This window comes from Thamnophis elegans, chromosome Z (genome assembly GCF_009769535.1).
Source record: "Thamnophis elegans isolate rThaEle1 chromosome Z, rThaEle1.pri, whole genome shotgun sequence".
In the NCBI taxonomy this organism is placed as follows: Eukaryota; Metazoa; Chordata; class Lepidosauria; order Squamata; family Colubridae; genus Thamnophis; species Thamnophis elegans.
This window is the reverse complement of record NC_045558.1, coordinates 52,842,199-52,864,295: the sequence shown is the minus strand read 5'-3', so window position 1 is coordinate 52,864,295 and position 22,097 is coordinate 52,842,199. Positions and strand designations below refer to the sequence as shown.

Below are 22,097 nucleotides of genomic sequence, written 5' to 3'. Positions count from 1 at the left end.
AGTGTGGTTGTGCCTGTCTTTTTTGAAATCGACAATCGAAGAGTTGGAATGAACCTAGAAACCCTATACCATTTCAGACAGGTTGGCCAATCTCTCTTTTTTAAAACTTCCAGTGTTGGAGCATTCAGAACGTCTGGAGGCAAGTTGTTCCATTTATGATGATCTCTTTAGTTTTTCAAATGTTTTATTACACCAGTTCACCAAACCCTCTATCTCCTTTGGTAAGCACACTCATTGTCGTCTTGAATAAGGCCCACTACTTTTGTATCATCAGCGTACTTCACAATACGGTTGATGGCAAACTTTGCACAACAGTCATGGGCAGTGGTGGGATTCAAATAATTTAATAACTAATTCTCTGCCTTAATGATTTCCTCCAACAACCAGTTCACCAAACTGCCCAGAAGGTTAACAACTGGTTCTCCTGAAGTGGTGTGAACTGGCTGAATCCCACCACTGGTCAGGGCTCAGATTTAGATTTACAAAGCATAAGCATAAATGTTGAAATACAGTTTTCAATTTTTCACATTGATCTATAAAAATGCAATATATTCTGTGATTCTTTCCACATAAAACTGCATATTTTAGTTGCAAAAAAAATAGTTGGCAGAAAAATATTCACTTTGTTATATCTTGTTATTGCCAACTAGTAGTTTTGGGGATTTTTGCAGTAAATGTACGTAGGTGTGATTATAATCACCATAATTATCCCTAAACCTCCAATTTGTATTAATGTGCTGCAGGAAAATTTTAATTTTTAAAAATAATGTAGGGAAAGGACACTGCATAATATTCTAAATAATTGAACCAAATCCTTTCCATCTTACTCAAATAGGCTAATTTTGATTATAGACTGAAGATGGTCAAGAGGAACTACTTGTGGAAGTACATAGGTCAGCATGTCTTGATGATGATGTAGAGCACAGCATAGACTACAGAGGATTAAATCCTCCTGTGTATATAATTGATATGTGTATTTGAAAGAAGCTGCATGCTAAATGTCTGGGGATTCTCATTCATACAGGTCATGGTTGTTCCAAAGTTGCTTTTTCAAAAGGCAAATGGACATTGTTTTCCTTGAAGGTGTTTTGCTTCTCAGCCAAGAAGATTCTTCAGTTCTGACTGACTGGTGAAGGATGAAATATAAATTCCAAAGAATATAAATCCTTTCATCTTCCACCATTCAGTCAGAACTGAATAAGCTTCTTGGGTGAGAAGCAAAACATTTTCAAAGAAAAACAAAGTCCAGTTGCCTTTTGAAAAAAGCACCTTTGGGATGGATGGTGAAATATATTCAAATTATAATATAGAAAATACAAGAATAAAACAACAAATGTATTTGTATTGTATTGGAATATTTTTTCAAGAGTATGATAACCTATTTTATTCTTTGCAGACAAATGTAGCAGAAGACACATTCTGAGGGAACTCTTACATGGGGAATGGGAATCAACTAACACTGATGCAAACATCTTGCAGTGTAGTATGTTGATGATATTTTCAGTAGTCCTACCATAAAAACAATTGAAACTGACAGTAATATGGTCTTAATGAAGCTTATGGCACTGGGAGTTTTTCCACATGTAATCTTTTTACATTGCATGATGCTTATTCACCAGCTTATTTCTCTTTCTTACCTTTAAAAGTTAATGCATCTTCTATTCAATCTTGAGTCCTAGTGACTGCATGGATAAATCCATATGGGGTTTTCTGGGAACTTAATACAAAATTTAAGCAAATCCACAATCTCTTTTCCACATTAAGAAAATAGTGGCTATTACTGGAGTTGAGTAGGAGAAATTGGTATTTATAATGGACTTCAATCATTATTAATAGAGTTAGTTCTTATGATAACAATTCGAATCAGATTTGCCATCACTAAGAGATAAGGTCATAAAGTGCATTATCACATGTCTGTATTGTTTAGCAGCAACGATCTAGACAGTCCTAGTTGTTATAACTCCAGACATGCAGGTCGTTAGGTAGAAAGAGGAAGAAATCCCAGGAAAAGAGTACAAAGGTGCTATATGAAAATAGTAGGAAGTCCAGAATTGGAGTGGATAGGTGCCATGTAATGTGAACTTAGGAAGGCTGGAAAAAGAGTGCCAAGGTGCATGTTCAGTGCAGAGTTTGATGAAAGGGGCATAGAATGAATATATGTGTGCAAGTACAGGGAGGCAAGGAAAGCGGACTGCATCCTTCCATTTACAACAGAGATGGAAAGAAATGTTAACTAATAAACTACAATTTGTTTGCAAAATGTTTTATCAAAAAGTAAGTTCTGTTTCATTATTTGCTATATCACAGTGCAATGGGTAGAAATGTTGGCCATAAAGACTACCATTGTTTAAAAGTTACACTAAAATAAAAAAAGCATTTGGTACAGACGAATGCTCCAGTACACAGAAGGGGAAAATAGGAATTACAACAAACCATTTAATATAATTCTGCTGATAGAGTAAATTATTCTTTACCACAGTCTATTTTTAATGAACCAGGAAAATAAAATTTGAGTAAACACCTTATATAAGCAGGGTGTGTCTTGGGAATGAATCAAGTTAACTGAGCTTTCTGCCAAATCAAATATTTTCCAGTTCTTTGAAATTAATCATTTTAATGGAGAATAATCATTAAAGTTAAAACAGCATGCACATTTTATAGTACATATTTTGACACAGCATTTTTACTGTATATGTATCCTAACTTGAAATTTATGTATTACATTTTACAGAAAACAAAATTAATTCCTTCTTCAATACAGAGTAGGTAGTAAACCTTCTACAAAAAGTGACAAAATATTCTTAACATGAAGATGTCCAGGAATATCAATGTATATATTGCTGTTACATTCCAAAGATGCAGTTCTTATTTATGGTTATGCTTATTAAATTAGCATAAGAATCTTTAAAAAATTGCAAACCAGAGTAATGGCTATGAGTTCTAACAAGATTTAAGAATGGATTTAATCAGTTTCTATGGAGTATATTGTAATGTGCAAAACAATTACACTGGGATTTTTATGATGAATAAAGATAAAATCCTTGTTATCATAGTTTGATATCATATGAAAGTATAATGTATTTCTTGTTCTTAATATTGTATAGGGCATAGAATATACTTCTGCAACAGTTGAGTTTTCATCCTAGTGTTCTTTCAGAGACTCTGCAGCCAATTTGATTTGCTGAAAAGAAATCATAAGACAGAAACATTAGAAAAAGTATACACACATCATCCATTTATTGATAGAATGAAGAAAAAAATAGTTGTTTCATCAATATTGAGACAAATTATACTTTGGGATTAATGAAAACAAAGACATCTTTCCCCATTCTGCTCCAATATGATTCATGATTTTGGTGATTAGATAGGATAAGTATATAAAGAAAACAGGAATGAAGTTACCCTGGATAAAGAGGTAAAATTTTAATTGTAACTTTTAAATGTAAAAAAGAATGGAAGCTACATCTTTGTAATTTTTTCTATTTTTCTTTTGGGGTTTTTTTGTGCATTCTTAGCTTTCTCTTTGATTTCTTGCTCTTCCTTTTTTAAAGATTATTTTCACTTTGTTTTTTTAAAAAACATTTAATTTTTTTTTTAAAAAAGGAAAGTTCACATTTATTGAAAACATTGTGTATTCTCTCTATTTGATTGTTATTATACAGTATGCCTCAGTGAAAACCTAGTACCTACATTTACTAGTTAGAATAGTTCAGTGGGATAAATATTAGATTGTCTGATATCCTTTGGGAAGTAAATGTAAATTAGCAGCATTACCAAGTTCATAATTAAGGCTCCCTGATTAAGGGATCATTTTTTAGGATATATTGAGATGGCTTGCAAAGGAGATGAACTTATTTAAACCTATTTTAAGATGGTGTAATAATTAGTTTTCTGACTAATCAATTAAAATCTATCACTACAACTATTACGTAAAAAGTAGCTAATGAAGAACTCTATTTCAGATCAGGATATTGGGATGGCACATGTGAAAAAATAGTCCAACACTTTGCTTTCTGCTGCAGTTCAAATCTGGATCTGCTTTTTCATCTTACTATATGACTGGAAGAAAGAATCTCTTCATTCTGTGCTGAATGAAGCAACGAACTAATTGAAATTATTTATGAGCTACCTACTCCTACTGTTAAAAAAAACTGAACTGAATCCTTCCTCCTCAATGCAAATTATAGACACTGGAAAAAATGAAATAGCAAATATAATCAGTGTGTTAGCAGTTAAGATGCTGGATAGGCATCAGGAAAGCTCAGGTTCACATATACATTCTCCCCACCCAATTTGCAGCAAATGGAATTCCTTCTATTAGTAATTTGCAAAAATCAGCATAGTTGCAGATTATTTTATGAGATGGCACAACTTATTAAATCAATATTCTACAAATCCCCAATGCTTAAAACAAGCAAACAAGTCCACCCATTTTGTCACCTTTCAAATAAAATAGAGCAATGGGACAAAATAGGGGCAAAATAGAACATAGACCTTGTTACTTGCATTATCTTCCTATTCTCCATGGCATCCTGTGGGAGGGGCCATCAGTGGGATATCATCAGTGCTGACTGGTCCAGTGACTGAGTGGAAATATTTTGCAGCTATGCCTCTACTCATCCTGCCACAGTTTCCTCTCAGTCTTTGGTCCATATAGGCTGTTTTTTTTTTTTTACTCCTCCATTGAGATGAGGAAAAGTTTAGTTTAAGGTTTAATTTGCATAATGACTATTCCAAATTCCGAATTGACTGAAGGCTGCAGGCGATAGCACGGGCCATCTAACGTTGTCGCCTCAAGGGGTGCCAGCGGCTAGTTTCTGACTTCCCCAGCCACGTGGAGCCCGGAGTTTTCTGTTGTGGCTTCAAGGCAGCTGAAGGAAGAAAGACAACTGTGGCAGCTCGCCCGGCTATGGTCCATACATCAAGAAATGCTGGATAGGGACTTCCTGGGAGGAGCCTACTGGTGGGGGCAGCAAAAAATCAGCTGCCTCCGAATTCCTGGCTACGTACCTGTTTAGAGGATCTTCCATCTGACGTCTTATCAGGTTTTCTTATCCTTCAGGCAAGAAGGAAAGAAGAAACTGTTTTGCTGGCAAATGCTCTTCGATTTTTGCAGCTTTTGTGCTTGCAAGGAAAGGGGGGCTAGCCCAAGGCAGAACGGCTGTCCGTGCTGGGAACTTCAAACTGCCTTGTGCAGGACAAAGTAGGTCTCTCCCACTCTGCTCAAAGTTTTGTTTGATTTATTCTTATCACGAGCTGGATCCGTTTACTGTGGACAATAATTGCTTATCAACATTTTAGCTTCTTTTCTTTTTCTCCTCCGAAAAATTATTTACTCAGAGGCTTCTAAAATGGCGCCGAGCAGGCTGGTTTCTCCGGTAATAATGAACACTTTTTGCTAATCCTCACAAGAATTCAAAACAAAAGAGATTGCTTATCATTTGTTTTGGTTTCACAATAGAAGAATTTTACTCCTTCATTAACCTTGCTTATTTGGAAGTTAAATGGTGATGAATCTGCTGAATGGTCTTGTTACAATGTTTACTCACTGAAAGTTTTGCCAAGCCTTAAACTTCAAAATAAAAGCCTCTTTACTTAAAGCTGCATATTCAGGCAAAAGAGTTTTATTAACTGCAGGCAGATAAATTTTGAAATGGCCTCAAAACCAAATATTAACTTGAAGTCGTCACCCTCTACTTCCAGGGGCACATCCTCAGTGCCTGGCACAAAGCTGCAGCCTCTGCTTCCTACACCCCCTGCTGGGGATGTGTTAACGAAAGAATTTTTCCTGAGTAATCTAAGCGAGGCTCTTAATGCACAGACAATTAAAATGGAAGATAAGTTTAGAGATAATAGAGAGGTGGTAAAGCAGGAGAGAAAAGAGGAAATAAAAGAAATGAAAGAAGAAATTAAAAGTGAAATAAAAGGACTTAAACAGGAGCTGTATGAGAAATTTGATGCTAAGGTTGATAAAATTAGAGATGACATGCTGAGTCTTGTAACTGTATTAACAGAACATATTTCTGGAGTGGAAGATACCCTAGAGGTTCTTAATGATGCCAATGCTAACTTGACATTGAAAACAGAGGTGGTGGAACAAAAAGTGGAAAATGCTGAAAAAGAAATTATTATGATACAGTACCGACAAATGGAGTTCGCATTAAGAGTAAGGGGGCTGCGTGAGGAGAAACAGGAGAACCTGAAACAGATCCTATCGGAAGCTTTTGACCGCCTGATGGGAAGACCAGGGACCAATCAAGACTGGCAAATTGACAAAGCTTACCGCGTTAACTCCTGGCTGGCAAAGCAGAAGCAGCTTCCTCGAGACATCGTTATATATTTTACTACAAGAGAGTTTAGAAATATGGTACTGCAAGCATCTTATAACACTAAGCTTCAAATTGGCGGTCAAGATCTGGTTGTTTTGAAAGAGATACCACCTCAAATGTTAAGAGCCAGGAGAGACTACGCTTTTTTGGTCGAAGAACTCAGAAATCGTCAGATACAGTATAGATGGGATGCACCATTTGGCATCATATTTACATTTGATAAGCAAAGGTACCGCCTCAACTCTGTATGGAAAGCCCGAGATTTTTATTATAATATATTGAAGGCCGGACACCCTGCACCATCTGGACCTAGAGAAAGACCACAAGAAGGACAGGATAGACAGCAAACTACACAACCACCAGACAAGATGGAGCATCTTTCTTCTCTAGAAGTGCAAGGTGCTATGGAACCAAGACCTAGCCGCATGACTACTAGACGTATGGAGAAACAAGCTAAAAAGCAACAGCATCAACAATCATCGGCCATCGATCAAGGATCTACAACAACAAATCTGGAAGCAATGGGAGGAGCTAGACCTAAGGTTAAACAGGCCGTGCAGGAAGCTCTAAAAATGCTTCAACCAACCAAAGATGACAACTAAGATTTTAACATGGAATGTCAACGGACTGAACTCTCCACAGAAGAGGAAGAAAATATTTCATTATCTCAAACAGTTTAAGAACGATGTAATTTGTTTGCAAGAAACTCATATCAAGTCAACTGATCAAAAATATTTGATCAACTCAAAACTTGGTCAACATTTTGCAGCTTCTGCTATGGAAAAGAAGAATGGTATAGTTGTATACTTAAGAAAAGATATGAAAGCTGAATTAATAGAAGCAGATCCCTTCGGAAGATATATTGCTTTAGACTTAATCTTAGAAGGGAAAAAGACATTACTTTTGGGAATTTATGCTCCCAATCAACAGCAAGATAGATTCTATAGAAATCTTCATGCTAAATTAGTACAGTGGGACTATAGTTCCTGTATACTATTGGGTGACTGGAATGGAGTGATAGACACTAAGAGAGATAAGAAGATTTCCCGCCTAAATACCAAGATGCGAGCAAAGTTACCCAAATCTTTCTTTGACATTATGGATGATTTTGAATTGAGAGATATTTGGCGAGAAAGAAATGCAGAGGAATGTGACTTCACTTTCTTCTCGGACAGGCATCAATCCCTCTCAAGGATTGATTTTATTCTAACCACTAATGATTTGCTTTCTAGGGTCAAGAAAACAAAGATTGCAGCTAGGATCCTTTCGGACCATAACCCAGTTTGGATGGAGTTGGGAAGGGAAGTGCAGGCAAGAAGGTCTTGGAGATTGAACGAAAACTTATTTAGATATGAAAAGTATATTAATGATTGTAAAAAATTACTATCTGAATATTTTGTTTTGAATATGAATAAGGGTACATCTATGGAATTTGTATGGGACGCAAGCAAAGCGTATATGAGAGGAGTTTTGATGAATATAAATAAAACACATAGAAATAAGCAAGGGTTAAAACGAACAGAACTGGAAGAGGAAATTAAGAGAAAAGAGCTGGAGTTAACAATGAACCCAGACGATACAAAGGTTAAGGAAGCTATTAACATATTAAAATCTCAATTTGACATGTTGATCTCTGACCAGGTGGCTACTAATCTATTATATGCAAAACACAATACTTTTTGTAATGCAAACAAACCTGGCAGATGGTTAGCTTATCAGATTAGGAAAAAAAGGAAAACTCGAAATATATCTAAACTGATCTACAGAGGGAAGGAGGTATTTCAACAGGAAGAGATTCAAAAGGCTTTCTGGGAATTTTTTACAGAACTGTATAAAGGGGATAAAATTAATGGTTTAGACATAGACAAATATTTAGACAAAGAGAAAATACCTTCAGTTAGAGAAGAACACAGGCAAAAATTGAATCAACCAATAACCTCGGGGGAAATCCTGCAGGTAATTAAGCAATTAAAGTCAGGGAAAGCACCAGGTACAGATGGCTTGACAGCGGTTTACTATAAAAACTTACAGTTAGAAATGGTAGAACCTCTTAGAGAATTATTTAATATGATTCAAACGGAAGGTAAAGTCCCTCCATCTTGGAAGACAGCGTTTATATCTTTGATACCCAAAGAAGATCAAGATACTACTCAACCCAAAAATTATAGACCTATTTCATTACTGAATGTAGATTATAAAATTTTTACTAAAATATTAGCAAATAGGTTAATGTTGGTCACTCAACAATTGATACATACGGACCAAACAGGTTTTATACAAGGGAGGCAGATGAAAAGTAATGTTAGATTAATTATTAATGCATTAGAATATTTGGGAAAGAACAACCAGATCCCTGCTGCGTTTATATTTTTGGATGCTGAGAAGGCCTTTGATCGAGTTAACTGGCAATTTCTGTTGAAGATACTGCAAAAAATGCAGATAGGAGATAATTTTTTACAGTCAATTAAAGCAATATACCAACAGCAAACAGCACAAATCATAGTCAATGGAAGTCTAACAGACTCTTTTCAAATTGGAAAAGGTACAAGACAGGGCTGTCCTTTGTCCCCATTATTGTTTATTATAACTTTGGAAGTATTGTTGAATAAAATACGGGGCTTGGATGGTTTAAAAGGGATCAAGATTAGGCAGCAAGAATATAGAGTCCGCGCTTTTGCGGATGATTTGGTCATAATATTGGAACAACCGCAGGAATCTAGTATGGTTTTAATGAATATGATTAATCAATATGGTCAAGTGTCGGGCTTTAAAATAAACTTAGGAAAAACCAAATATTAGCTATAAATATGAATATTAAACAAAAGGAAGAATTAGGAGTGATGCTAGGATGTGAGGTAGTTAAAAAAGTCAAATATCTTGGAGTTAACATTTTAACTTCAAATGGGAAATTATATAAGCATAATTATGAACCACTTTGGCATAGCATACAGACAGAGATGAAAAAATGGGAGAAATTGCACTTATCTTTGCTGGGTAGGATAGCGGCAGTGAAAATGAACATTTTACCAAAATTTTTATTTCTCTTCCAAATGTTACCTATACTTAAAAAAGATGCGAACCTTTTAGAATGGCAGAAGGGTATCAACAAATTTGTGTGGGCAGGAAAGAAGCCGAGGGTAAAGATGAAAATAATGCAAGATGTACGTGAGAGAGGAGGATTGAAACTACCCAATTTAAAACTATATTATGATGCAGTGGTATTATCTGTAATTAGTGATTGGATTCACTTAACCAATGATAGAATATTGAACATTGAGGGACACGATCTGGTATTTGGTTGGCATGCTTACCTGTTATTCAACAAAAAATTGGATAAGAACTTTAAAAGTCATATTTTAAGAAATGCTTTATTGCGGGTCTGGAAGAAATACCAATATAAATTAAATGACAAGATACCCATGTGGGCAATTCCTAGACACGCAATTGAAAATATGAATACAGCACAAAAACAGGACAGAATTACCTACAGACAGCTTCTTACCTCGGAAAGGGGGGTATTACAATTAAAATCTTTAGAGGTATTAAAAGAGGAGAAGGTAGTTCAAACATGGTTCCAGTATGGGCAATTACAGGCTAGGTGGAAAATAGATCAAAAAATTGGTTTTATTCAAGTTGAGGATAATCTGCTTAAACAAATAAGAGATCAAAGCTTAATGCATATAAAGAGGATATATAATGTATTAATACAGATGGATTCGGAAACAGAATTAGTTAAAGATTGTATGATAAAATGGGCTCAAAATATTGAGGAACCAATAATGTTGGATACATGGGAAAGAATCTGGGTAAGAAATGTGAAATTTACACAAGCTCAAAATCTGAGAGAAAATTTTTACAAGATGTTCTATAGATGGCATTTAGATCCTAAAAAGTTGGCTTCTATGTATCCGAATGTACAGCCTAAATGTTGGAGGTGTGGTTCTCTCGATGCTACATATTATCATATATGGTGGACCTGCCAAAAGGTTAAGGCATTTTGGATAAAAATATGGTGGGTCATGCAAAATGTTTTTAAAAGAAGGATAAAGTTTAGTCCTCAGTTATTTTTACTAGGTATATGTACTGACTTTACAGTGGTAGAGACCAATTTGATTCTGCACCTGATAACTGCAGCAAGACTGTTGGTGGCGCAATATTGGAAGAAGGAATACTTGCCTACAATTCAAGAATGGACATTGAAAGTAACAAACTTAGCTGAAATGGCTAAAATATCGGCATATCTCAAAGATCATTCAAATGAGAGATATAAACGAGACTGGAAAAAATGGATTGACTATATACAAAATAAATACGGGACTAAGAAATTCCAGTTAGCCTATGCTTAAGATCAGAAATGATTTAAACTGTTAAAAGTCAGTTCAGTAAGAAGAAGCTAAGGTCAATCTAGAATGTCATTAATTTCTTTATTTCTTTTTTCTCAATAGATTTTAGACTGTGTTAGTTAAAAATCCATACCGTGTACGGGTTCTGGGAAGTCGGGGGGGGGAAGGAGGAGGGGGGGGTGGGGGGGTGGAGGGAGGGAGGGGTACACACATCAAAAAAAAATTGTACTTCAATGTCTTAATGATTGACAAATGACATATTTGTGTTTTTTTTAAAAAAAAATAAAAAAGTTCTGTTAAAAAAAAAAGAAATGCTGGATAGCACACTAGCAAGCAGGCGAGCTGTCCAGAGACGTAACGTGAACCAGGAGGCCATTTTACAACCAGAATGAAAAAAAGATGGGTGGCCATTTTGGATCAGCACCATGAAGCTATCGCTGCAAATATAATCACTTTTGTCCTGGAGGGAACAGAGGCTAAAAGACATTGCCAAAGCCGCTCACTGCTGCCCCTATAACTGCTGCTCCTGCCAGGTGCCTTATCGGCCTCATTGTCCACAGTGGCACAGTGAGTATCGGATCTAGGTCCAGAAGATGGCAGCCGCCAGGACTGAAGCTCAGTTGGGAGAATTGGACCCCACGGGTGCCCTGGGGGTGGAGGAAGGGTCTGCCCAACTGACCTCCAGGACTAAGGCCACCAGGGTTACCACTGCCACATGCCCTTCCAGGGCTACCCTCCATGATGAACAATAACCCTAACCCTAAAAAAAGAGGGTGGCTCAGGCAGAACGCCTCAGGGAGTCCCAAGATGATAGACCAGCCTCCTGCAGGTCCAGATCACCAGCCAGGGCCTCTAGTTCTGATTCTTCCCCAGCTCTCTCCAGCTAGGGTCCACAGGAGGTCTAGCATGGCATCTCTCCCTCCCCTTCTGTATCATCTTGGGCTATTAGGGATGTCATGGGAGATCCACTAGAAGGTACACCCCAAGACTTTCTTCTCTCCAGGCCTACCTTGGCTCTTCTGGTATCGGAACCACCTGTGGCAGAGGATCCTTATGATGACCTGGAGGCACTAAAGCACCTCCCAGAGAGTTTGCAAAAAATAATTGCCTCAGCAATCTCCCAGGGCATAGTCTCAGGATTGAGACAACAGTGGAGCCAGGCTGAGGGGGACCAAACAGCCCCATGCAGATTCTAGGATGGGTCAACCAGCAGAAAATCAGGTAGGCGGAGATCGCAGGCCAGGGTCCCTTTTGCTGGCCAGTGAGGGGTCAGTGACAGGTGAAGAGCTTCACTGAGACTTAGAATTGTCAGAAGATGAGGAGATCTTGACACTGGATCCTCCAGCCTTCACTGGTTTCTTTCCTCCTTCTCTCTTCAAACCACTTTTAATTAAGGCCAGGGCTACCACCAAACTAGGCAGCAGTACCACCGCTGCACCTGCAGATACTCGCAAGGATCCTATTCAAGCCATGTTTTCCAAAGCTTCCATGGACAAGGAGGAGGTTCCCCTCCTTTGTTCCTTGAGGTGGTTAAAAATCAATGATCTCACCCCAGGGTCTTTCCAAACCCAGGGGGCAATGACCATTGTTTTTACAACATGGACTAAGGCTTCTCACAGGCCCTTCAGGTCTGACAGTCGATGGCCTAGTTACGTCCTTGATGACTTCCTCAGCTTTAGTTTCAGATGATGTCGCAGACAAACTCAAGGCCGAGGATAAAAGGGCAGAGCTCACCTTGTGTAAAGCCTTTCATGCGTCAGTGTGGGCCATCAAATCAGCAGCAGCTGCTTCCTTTTTCAATCAAACCACTCTTTTGTGGTTGAGGCAGCTGCAAGATTGAATCCCTGCTGAGGACATTCACATGTTGAAGGATGTTAGAAAGGTCATAGCAGCCACTCAGTTCTCGGTGGACACCACCCTTGATTCGGTCAAGTATGCATCCCATGTCTTGTCAGCCTCAGTAGCCTCCAGATATCTTTTATGGCTGAGGAACTGGCAGACAGAGAACAAATCCAAATAGTACCTAGCGTCTGCCCCATATACGGGATAGTCTCTTTTTGGGGAATCCTTAGATCTCATCCTTGTTGAAAACAAAGATAAGAAAAAAGTGCTTCCCACTGCACCTAAACGCCAGAAGAACTGTTCGGCTCCATATCACAGACAACCTCTTTCGGTTCCAATGAAATAGAGTACCATCAGCATAGGTATTTTCCCCCAAGAACTGATCGTAATCAAACCAGACTTGTCTTTTCCAGATTGGAACAGATTTCAGAGCCAATCCAAATGGCCTTTTTGTGGTGGTGGGGTGGTGGTTGCACCCTAGTGACTCAAACCTGAGTCTTCCCATAGGCAGCCGCCTGTCTCATTTTGCGACACAATTGGAACATATTACAATGGACCCTTGGGTCTTTGCCACAGTCTGGGAGGGGCTCAGATTGGAGTTTCTCTCCTCCCCCCCCCCCAAACTCTTCAGGACATTCCCTCCTTCGTGGAATCTGGTGAAGAAAAAACTCATGAAACTTGCGATTCAGCATCTGCTGGAGATTTAGGCAGTCAAATCGGTTCTGCCGGAGGAACAGGGGTTGGGGTTCTACTCCAACCTTTTTGTCACCTTTTTGTCATCCCAAAGTACTTGGGGTGTAGAGAGCGATCCACAATCTGAACCTTCTCAATACGTACATCATCTACAGACAATTCAAAATGGCCTCCCTGAGGTCCATTTTTCAGGGGGTCAGATGGGGGGATCACCTAGTGTCAATAAACCTCACACAGATGTACCTTCACATCCCGATACTGCCATCCCATCACAGATACCTCAGATTTGCTCAGGCAGGATCTCATTACCAATATTGGGTGCTTCCCTTCGGGTTGGCATCGGCCCCGAGGTCGTTCACGAACGTCTAGTGGCGTTGGTAGCCTACTTACGCTCCATCCAGGTGAGGCTCCAATGCTGTTTGGATGACACACTGGTGCAGGCGCAGTCTCACAAACAAGCAATCCATGACCTTCATCTTACAATTCGGACATTGCAGGATTTAGGGTTTTCCCTCACCTTCCCGAAAAGTCATCTCACGTGCACAATAAGGTTCCTGCATCTGGGGGCAATTATAGACTTGGGCACAGGGATGGTTTTCCTATCTCCAGACTGTCGATCCAATCTCCAGAAGTTGATTCAAGACACTTGGCCTCGATTGTAGTGGATCATATCTTGGGGACGGCCAACCATCAGGCTGACTGGTTCAGTCGGGCCACTGTGGACCACGGGGAGTGGCAGCTCCATCCAGACTTGTTTCGTCACATTTGTCACCCATTCAGGACTCAAGTGGTGAACCTTTCTGCGCTCCTGGTGAATGCTCAGCTCCCTCGATTCCTATCCAGATACCCCACCCAAGAGGAAGACGACACGGGCACTCTACACAGCAGATGGCCGAGTGGACTCCTTTACACCTTTCCCCTCCTTCCCCTTCTCCCGGGGACCCTCAGGAAAATAGTCAGAGGGGCTGGAGGTCATACTGATTACGCAAAACTGGCCCAGGAGACTGTGATATGCAGATTTAGTGCAGATGTCAGTGTCCCCACCATGGAGAATTCCCTGGGAGGAGGTCTGTTTGTGTCAGGGGATCTTTATACATCCGGAGCCTCAGTGGCTCCACCTGACTGCCTGGCACTTGGACGGAGCCTCCTGAGGGACGTGAACTTCTCTGCTAGAGTCATCTCAACCTTGGAGGCATCCAGACATCCAGATCATGAGAATCTGTAACTCCACGTGGTCGACATTCATCAAGTGGTGTCAATTGGTGAACATAACACCTTCTGAGGCCTCGGCACCATAAGTCCTGGAATTCCTGCAAGATGGGTTAGACAGTGGCCTTGCTCACAGTACATTACACCTACAGGTAGCAGCACTTTCTACAGTGCTCCCAGGGGAGGGACACCTCCTGCTATTGCAACTACAGGTTATTAAGAGATTTCTTAAAGGGGCTGCAAATCTAGATTTTCCAACCATCCATTGTTTCCCAACATGGGACTTACCAGTAGTACTACAGGCACTTATGGGACCTCTCTTTGAACCAATACGCATGGTCTCTCTTCAGCTCCTCACAATGAAAGTGGCATTCCTTATTGCTATAACGTCGGCCAGGTGCATCTTGGAGCTAGGGGCTCTCTCTTCACGAGGAGACCTGTGCGTTTTCCACCAGGACAGGGTGATCCTGAGATTAGATCCTTCTCTCATCCCAAAGGTAAACACACCTTTTCATAGAGCTCAAGAGTTGGTTTTGCCCAATTTTTGTCCGGCACCGTCTCACAATAGAGAGTGCCTCTGGCACAGGCTAGATGTTCATAGGGCTTTATGAATTTATCCGAGATGCACAGCTCCAGTTCACAGATCAGAGGCGTTGCTGGTATCCTTTCAACTGGCGACTCTAGGAGCGAGGGTCACCCCTACCACAATTGGATGCTGGTTAAGGAGAACCATCTCCTTGGCATACAAGACAAAGGGACACTCTCCGCCGCCTGGTATTATGGCCCACTCGACTAGGAGTGTGGCTGCCATGGCAGCATGGGCGATCAGAGCACCATTTGAGGACATATGTAGGTGGCCACATGGGCTTCCCCTACAACATTTATTAGACATTACCGCCTAGATGCTTATGCGTCGGCCGAAGCATCTTTCGGATGCAGGGTACTGCAGCAGGTAGTGGTCACCATGGCCGCTACAATCTCATAGGTTCACAGTCCCCTGTGGACAGTAGCTTGAGTACATCCCACTGGTGGCCTCTTCTGCAGGATGCCATGGAGAACGGTTAGTACCTACCTGAACGTTGCTTCTCATGACATCTGCGGGAGAGGCCATGTCCTGCCCTAGTTAGTTTCGTAGCGGACTAGTATGGGAGGGGGTGGCCTTGTTGTGATTTCTTTTTATAGACCATTCTACTTGCTGCGACCTCAAGAAAACTGGGGCAGGAGGAGTAGAAGCATGACTGCAGCATACTTCCACTTGTCTCTGAACAAATCAGCACTGATGATATCCCACCGGTGGCCCCTCCCGCAGATGTCATGAGAAGCAATGTTCAGGTAAGTAGCAATGTTCATTTACTATGGATGTTTCAAGGAGGTTTCTGCAGCTGTTTGGAATGTGGAAACTCAGGTCACCTAGCAACTGGACTGTGTGCTGATTGGATCATGTGACTGGTGACTTTGGTGGGGGGGGAGAGACAAACTTTTATTTTAATTGGGTGCAAAACTGGGGGGTGGGACTTAGAGCCAGTTTTCTACCAAGGCTGAGCCAATATATGTCCCAATAAACTATTATTTGAGGAATATGCCTGCCTTGGAATTCTTACAGCTGGGGATGTATTGGAACCTTGATACCATAATTATTATTATTCCCATACATTACACTTATTGTACAAACTGGTTGTTCAAAATATATTGACAAAGCAAATGGAAAACATAGATGATGCATCTTCTCATTTTTGTTCTATTTTACAGAATGGGCATTTCATAAAAAAAAAGCATTGTGTATTTTTTTGAATTTTGATGGGAATTTTATTCAAGGGGTCAAAGCTGCCTATACATCACAGCAAGCAAAACTTGTTATTAATGGTGACTTGACTAACTCATGCGAAATCAAAAAGGATACAAGACAAGGATGTCCTTTGTCTCCTTTGCTGTTTATTTTAATGTTGGAAGTTTTGAATAGCGATATCAGGCAAGATAAGAGGTATAAAGATTAAGAAGGAAGTTTGTAAGTTTATGGAAGTTTATTGGTTTAAATAATTACAATTGAAAGAAAGATTTAAATTAGATAAAAAGAATATGGATATATTATTGCTAAAGTCTGTAAAGTGTTATTGAATTTAAATCTGGAAAATGAACAAGTAAAACATTGTATATTTAGTGGACAAGGAACTTTGGATATAATGTAATGCTTGAACAGTGGGAGAATATGTGGAATAAAGGTATAAAATGTACATTAAATTATAATTTAAAAGAAATTTTTTATGATGATGTATTGTTGCTATTTAACTCCAGATAAATTGTCAAGAATGTATAAAGTGAATGCCAGAAATATAAATGCAAAGAGGGGACTTTTTATCATTTATGGTGGACCTGTGATAAAGCAAAGAAATATTGGAGTAGAATTCATATCTTAATACAGAAAATTCTTAAAGTGAATACAGAAAGAAAACCAGAGACTTTTCTTTTGGATTTAAAGAGGGGGGAAAAGGGGGGGGGGATGGAACTTTGATGTTATATATGCTGACGGCATATATAGGGGGGGGGGATGGAACTCTGATGTTATATATACTGACGGCTGCATTTATATACAGAAATGGAAAGTTGCCTTGATTTCCACAATGGATGAAAGGCTGCAAAAAATGATTGAGTTAGCAGAGATGGCTAAATTGATTGTTTTAATTAAAGAAAAAAATACAAATACTGTTATTTCTACTTGAAAACCACTTCTGGACTTTGTGCTTGAAAATGAAACTTTGATTTGGTTTTACCAGTTAGATAGATATGTTGTTATAGAAAGAGTTTATAGTTTATATTATTATATAAAAGTAAAAAGTTGAGGTTAGATGTTAATGCCTTATTTTACTGCACCAAAGATGTCGGAAATCAATGCCTTCTTTTTACCCTTGCTTTCCCCCACTATCCATTTCCCTTTTTTCTTCCCTAATTTTGTTATTTACTTTTGTACTATCTTTGTATGCCATATTATAAATAGAATGTTTTTTTAAAAAGCATTGTATATTTTTGACAGCTTTATTTGAAAATAAACTGACATATAGAATAAGTACATTTGAAATCCAAACTTATAAAGAAAAAAGTATTAAGAATTATATGTCTAGAGAATGGTTGTGATGCTACCAGATAGGGTTCGTAACTTAGGAGTCCTCCTGGACCCACAGCTGACTTTCGACCATCATTTGTCGGCTGTGACCAGGGGGGCATTTGCCCAGGTTCGCCTGGTCCGCCAGTTACGACCCTACCTGAATCGGGAGGCTCTCGCAACAGTCACTCGAGCCCTTGTGATCTCTAGGCTGGAATACTGCAATGTGCTCTACATGGGGCTGCCCTTGAAGTGCATCCGGCGACTGCAGTTAGTTCAGAATGCGGCCGCGCAAGTGATAGTGGGCGCACCGCGGTTCGCCCACATAACACCCATCCTCCGCGAGCTGCACTGGCTACCTGTTGATCTCCGGGTGCGCTTCAGGGTGTTGTTGACCACCTTTAAAGCCCTTCATGGTAGTGGATCTGAGTACTTGAGAGACCGCCTTCTGCCGATTACCTCCCTCCGACCGATAAGATTGCACAGACTGGGCCTCCTCCGAATCCCATCCGCCAGTCAATGTCGACTGGCGACTACACGGAGGAGAGCCTTTTCTGTTGCAGCTCCGACCCTGTGGAACGACCCCCCCGTCGAGATACGCACCCTCACCACCGTCCGGGCCTTCCACACAGCCCTCAAGACCTGGCTATCCCAACAGGCCTGGGGATAAGCTTCTAATTTGCCCCACCCGAGTGTTGAGTGTTGAATGCAAGTTGTGTTTTTATTATTTTACTTTGTTCACATACTGTTTATTTTTGAATTGCACCCCCTCCCTAATGACTGTAAGCCGCCCTGAGTCCCCTCAGGGAAAAGGGCGGCCTATAAATCCTAATAAATACTAAATACTAAATAAATACCATGAGATTATCAACACATTCATTGATTCAGAAACCAATTAAATTAAATGCCATCTGCAATGTACATTATACATAAAAAACAAAAAAACACATCCTTCACATTCTATACAACTGAATTGAAAACCCCTGATATTTAATTAATATTGTACTATACAATAGAATTCAATATAGTAACTGCTCTGGAATAGAAGCTTTTTTTCAGCCTATTTGTCCTTGTTTTTATTGTCCTGTACCATCTGCCAAATGGTAATAGTTCAAAAAAAGGATGCCCAGGATGAGATGGATCTTTCAGAATGTTTTGAACTTTCTTAAGGCAGCAGGAGCTATAAAGCTCTTCCAAAGAGGGGAGGGGGCAACCAATGATCCTCTAGGCAATGATGTTACTCCTCTGGAGCTCTGTCCTATCTGCCACTGTGCAATTGGCAAACCATACACAAGTGTAGTCAGTTAAACACTCTCTATGGTGCAGTGGTAGAAGGTCACCAGCAGTTTTTCATTCAGTTGTTGTTTCCTGAGAAGTCTCAGGTAGTATAATCTCTCCTGGGCTCTTTTGACCAGTGCTGCAATGTGAGCGCCCAGGTCAGTTCCTCTTTTATGATAACATCCAGAAACTTAAAACTAGCCATTTGCTCCACTTGGTCTCTATTAATAGCCAAGGGCTGGATGTATGATCTATTTCTTCTATAGTCCACTATAAGCTCCTTGGTCTTATTGGTGTTAAGGATCAAGTTATTGTCTTCACACCAGGAAAGCAACCGGTCCATCTCATCTCGATAGGCAGACTCATCCCTCCTGCATTAGTCCCACCACTATTGTATCATCTGCAAATTTAATAATAGTATTATTAGTGTGAATGGGAATGCAGTCATGTATATAAAGATTATAGAATAAGGGACTCAACACGCAACCCTGTGGTGTACCAATGTTAAGAATAAAGGCTTAAGAAATATGATTATCTAATCTGACCCTCTGGGAGTGGCCAGATAGGAAATCCATAATCTAGAGGAAGATTGAATAAGAAAGCCCAAGGTTCATAAGTTTAGATATTAGTCTATGCAGAGCTAAAATCTACAAAAAGCATTCTCACATAGCCCCTCCCTCTTGCTGTTCCAAATGAGTCAGAGCAGTGTGAAGAGTGATGGCTTTAGCATCCACTGTAGATCTATTTGTTCTGTATGCAAACTAGTGTTTATCAAATGTATGCAGAAGATCAGAAATTTCAGACAGATCCATTTCTCAAAGCACTTCATGATGATAGGAGTGAATGCCATTAGTCTAGAACCATTGAGGTTATTGATAAGGAACTTCTATGGCAGTGTAATAATGGTGGAAACTTCAAATAAGATGGAATAGTGGACTGGGATAAAAACTGATTGAAGATCCTGGTAAAGACTCTAGCCAACTGATCAGCGCAGTCTTTAAGCACTTTGCCAAAAATACCATGAGGAATGGCATCCCCCAAAATACTCCTTGCCTCCTTTTCCTCCACAATGAAGAGGGGGCTACAAGGGGCTGGTGGCTGTATTTTAACTGTCTCTGATGTCAGCACTTCAAAGCGAGCAAAGAAATGATTCAGCAAGATGATTTACAAGATCCAAAAAATAATATAGAACACCTGATAAGGAAACTGAATGAGTTTGAGCTTTGGTGGGTTTCAAAATAAACAAACAGAAAACAGCTATGTTGTCTAAGAATATGTCTTTTCAGGATAGTGATATATTGAATAAAAAGTTGGGTTTTAAGTTTGAGAAAAAGATGAAATACTTAGGGGTAAAGTTGACAAATACAAACAAAGAACTGTTTGCAAATAGTTATGTTCCCCTTTAGAGGGATATTAAATAAGATTTACAAAGATGGGATAAAATACATTTATCATTATTGGGAAGAATCTCTATAAGAGCCGAGGTGGCGCAGTGGTTAGAGTGCAGTACTGCAGCTGAAACAGCATGGGGTCCACCATTGAACCCCTAAAATACTTAATCAGGCTACTTGTCTAATTCTAAAACTTAAAAATCAAAACTCTGCTTATGCTCTTTCACCTAAAGAACAAGAACAAGGAACATACTTCTTTCTGCTTGAAACACAGGAAGCCAGGTTTTCGCAAGTAGGGGAAACTGGGTGGGCAAGTAACCACAGTATCTTAGTCATAAGAGCGCAGCTTATGAAAAGGCAAAGTTCACCTTGTAAACAAGCTATAGGTTAACCATATTTTTAGCAATATCTCTGAGTGGCGTTCTGACATTTTCCTTTTTTTGCATGAGTAACCAAGATTCACTTCTCTTTTAGTTTCACTTTACTTCCCTATTGTGGTTTGGGAATCATGTATTGTAATTTTCCTTAAATATTTGTAATTCACCCGAAATAACTTTGTGCTGACTTAGGTGAGAAGTTATGACCTGTATTAGTGCACGCCTATATGACGTCTATATGATTTGTAATAACCATTTCAAAGGTATAAAACCTCTGTCAAAATGTACCTAAGTCAGATCAGTTAGGTGGAAATCTACTGGTCTCTTGAATGCATTCAATAATAAACCTTTCTGTTTCTGGGAAAAAAGGGTATCGTCTCATGCTTTTACGTAAGTAGAAAGGCAGACCCTGATTTTGCCATTACACAGCCACTTCAGCTGACTGCTAAGCTGCAGTTCGGTGGTTCAAATCTCACCGGCTCAAAGGTTGACTCAGCCTTCCATCCTTCCGAGGTGGGTGAAATGAGGACCCAGACTGTGGGGGCGATATGCTGACTCTGTAAACCGCTTAGAGAGGGCTGAAAGCCCTATGAAGCAGTATATAAGTCTAACTGCTATTGCTATTGCTATAATGAAGATGAAAATTTTACCAAAGATGCTTTTTTAAAATTTCAGACATTACCAAAACTCACAGACAGGAAATTCCACATTTCCCGCACCCACACTAAAACTCACCCCCCCTCTCCTTGTCCAGTGACATTCACATCATATTGCCCAATCAATCCCATCTCAGCTGCCGCCAAACTTCATTCACTCCCCTCCAGGTGCCAGCAGCCCGATCTTGATTTCATGTGAAAGAATGTTATGGTTTACTCCCCTTGCTACTCTCCCATTTCCATTGTGGCAGCCTGACCAAAGTCAGTCTAAAGAAGGATCCGGGGTGACAGGCTGCCTCCCCTCAAGTGATGAGAATGTCCTGAAAAGAGACAAGTGACAGGGAGTTAGGGAGAAGGGTTTAAATTCTCTCTAACCACCTCTTCTCGGCCCAGGTGGCCCCTTTGGCTTATCAGTAATTTTTTTATGAAACTGCTTCACCAATCTATTTATCTGCTTTCACATCCCAGCTTTTCATTTAAGTGGCCTCAGACAAAAGGTACCCTTTCCAAAGGATTAAATACTGTAAACAACCCCTGTGCATTCTAGAGTCCAATATTTTCTTCATTTCATAATATATTTCCGCTTGTACTATAATTGGCCTGGGAGCTGGTTGATCTCTTGGTCTTATCTGCGAGCTAGGTGCTAGTTTCAGCAAGCTCCCATGAAACACCAGTGTACCTTCCCTAACAAATGGGGAAAGTTAAGCTATACAATTACTGGATTTATTACTTTCATTATGGGGAACGATCCTAGGAATTTTGGATCTAATTTCTTGGTAGGTAATCTTAATATAAGGTACTTAGTAGACAGATAGACCCGGTCTCCCACTTTAAAGGGGGCTTGAAGAGATTGTTTCTCTGCTTGCCATTTGTATTTCTCTG

At 39.7% G+C, this 22,097-nt stretch overlaps 1 protein-coding gene across 2 annotated transcripts in view; it reads right to left on the bottom strand.

Annotated features, from left to right (window-relative positions):
* Positions 1-2,594: 2,594 nt before the first annotated feature.
* The window catches only part of ANO10 (anoctamin 10), a 144,847-nt gene continuing 125,344 nt past the window's right edge, over positions 2,595-22,097 (bottom strand). For both annotated transcript variants that reach the window (XM_032235659.1, XM_032235658.1), the window contains exon 13: positions 2,595-3,181. In XM_032235659.1, the coding sequence (XP_032091550.1) occupies positions 3,143-3,181 (39 nt within the window). In that variant the 3' untranslated portion in view covers positions 2,595-3,142. The remainder of the gene's footprint in view (positions 3,182-22,097) is intronic.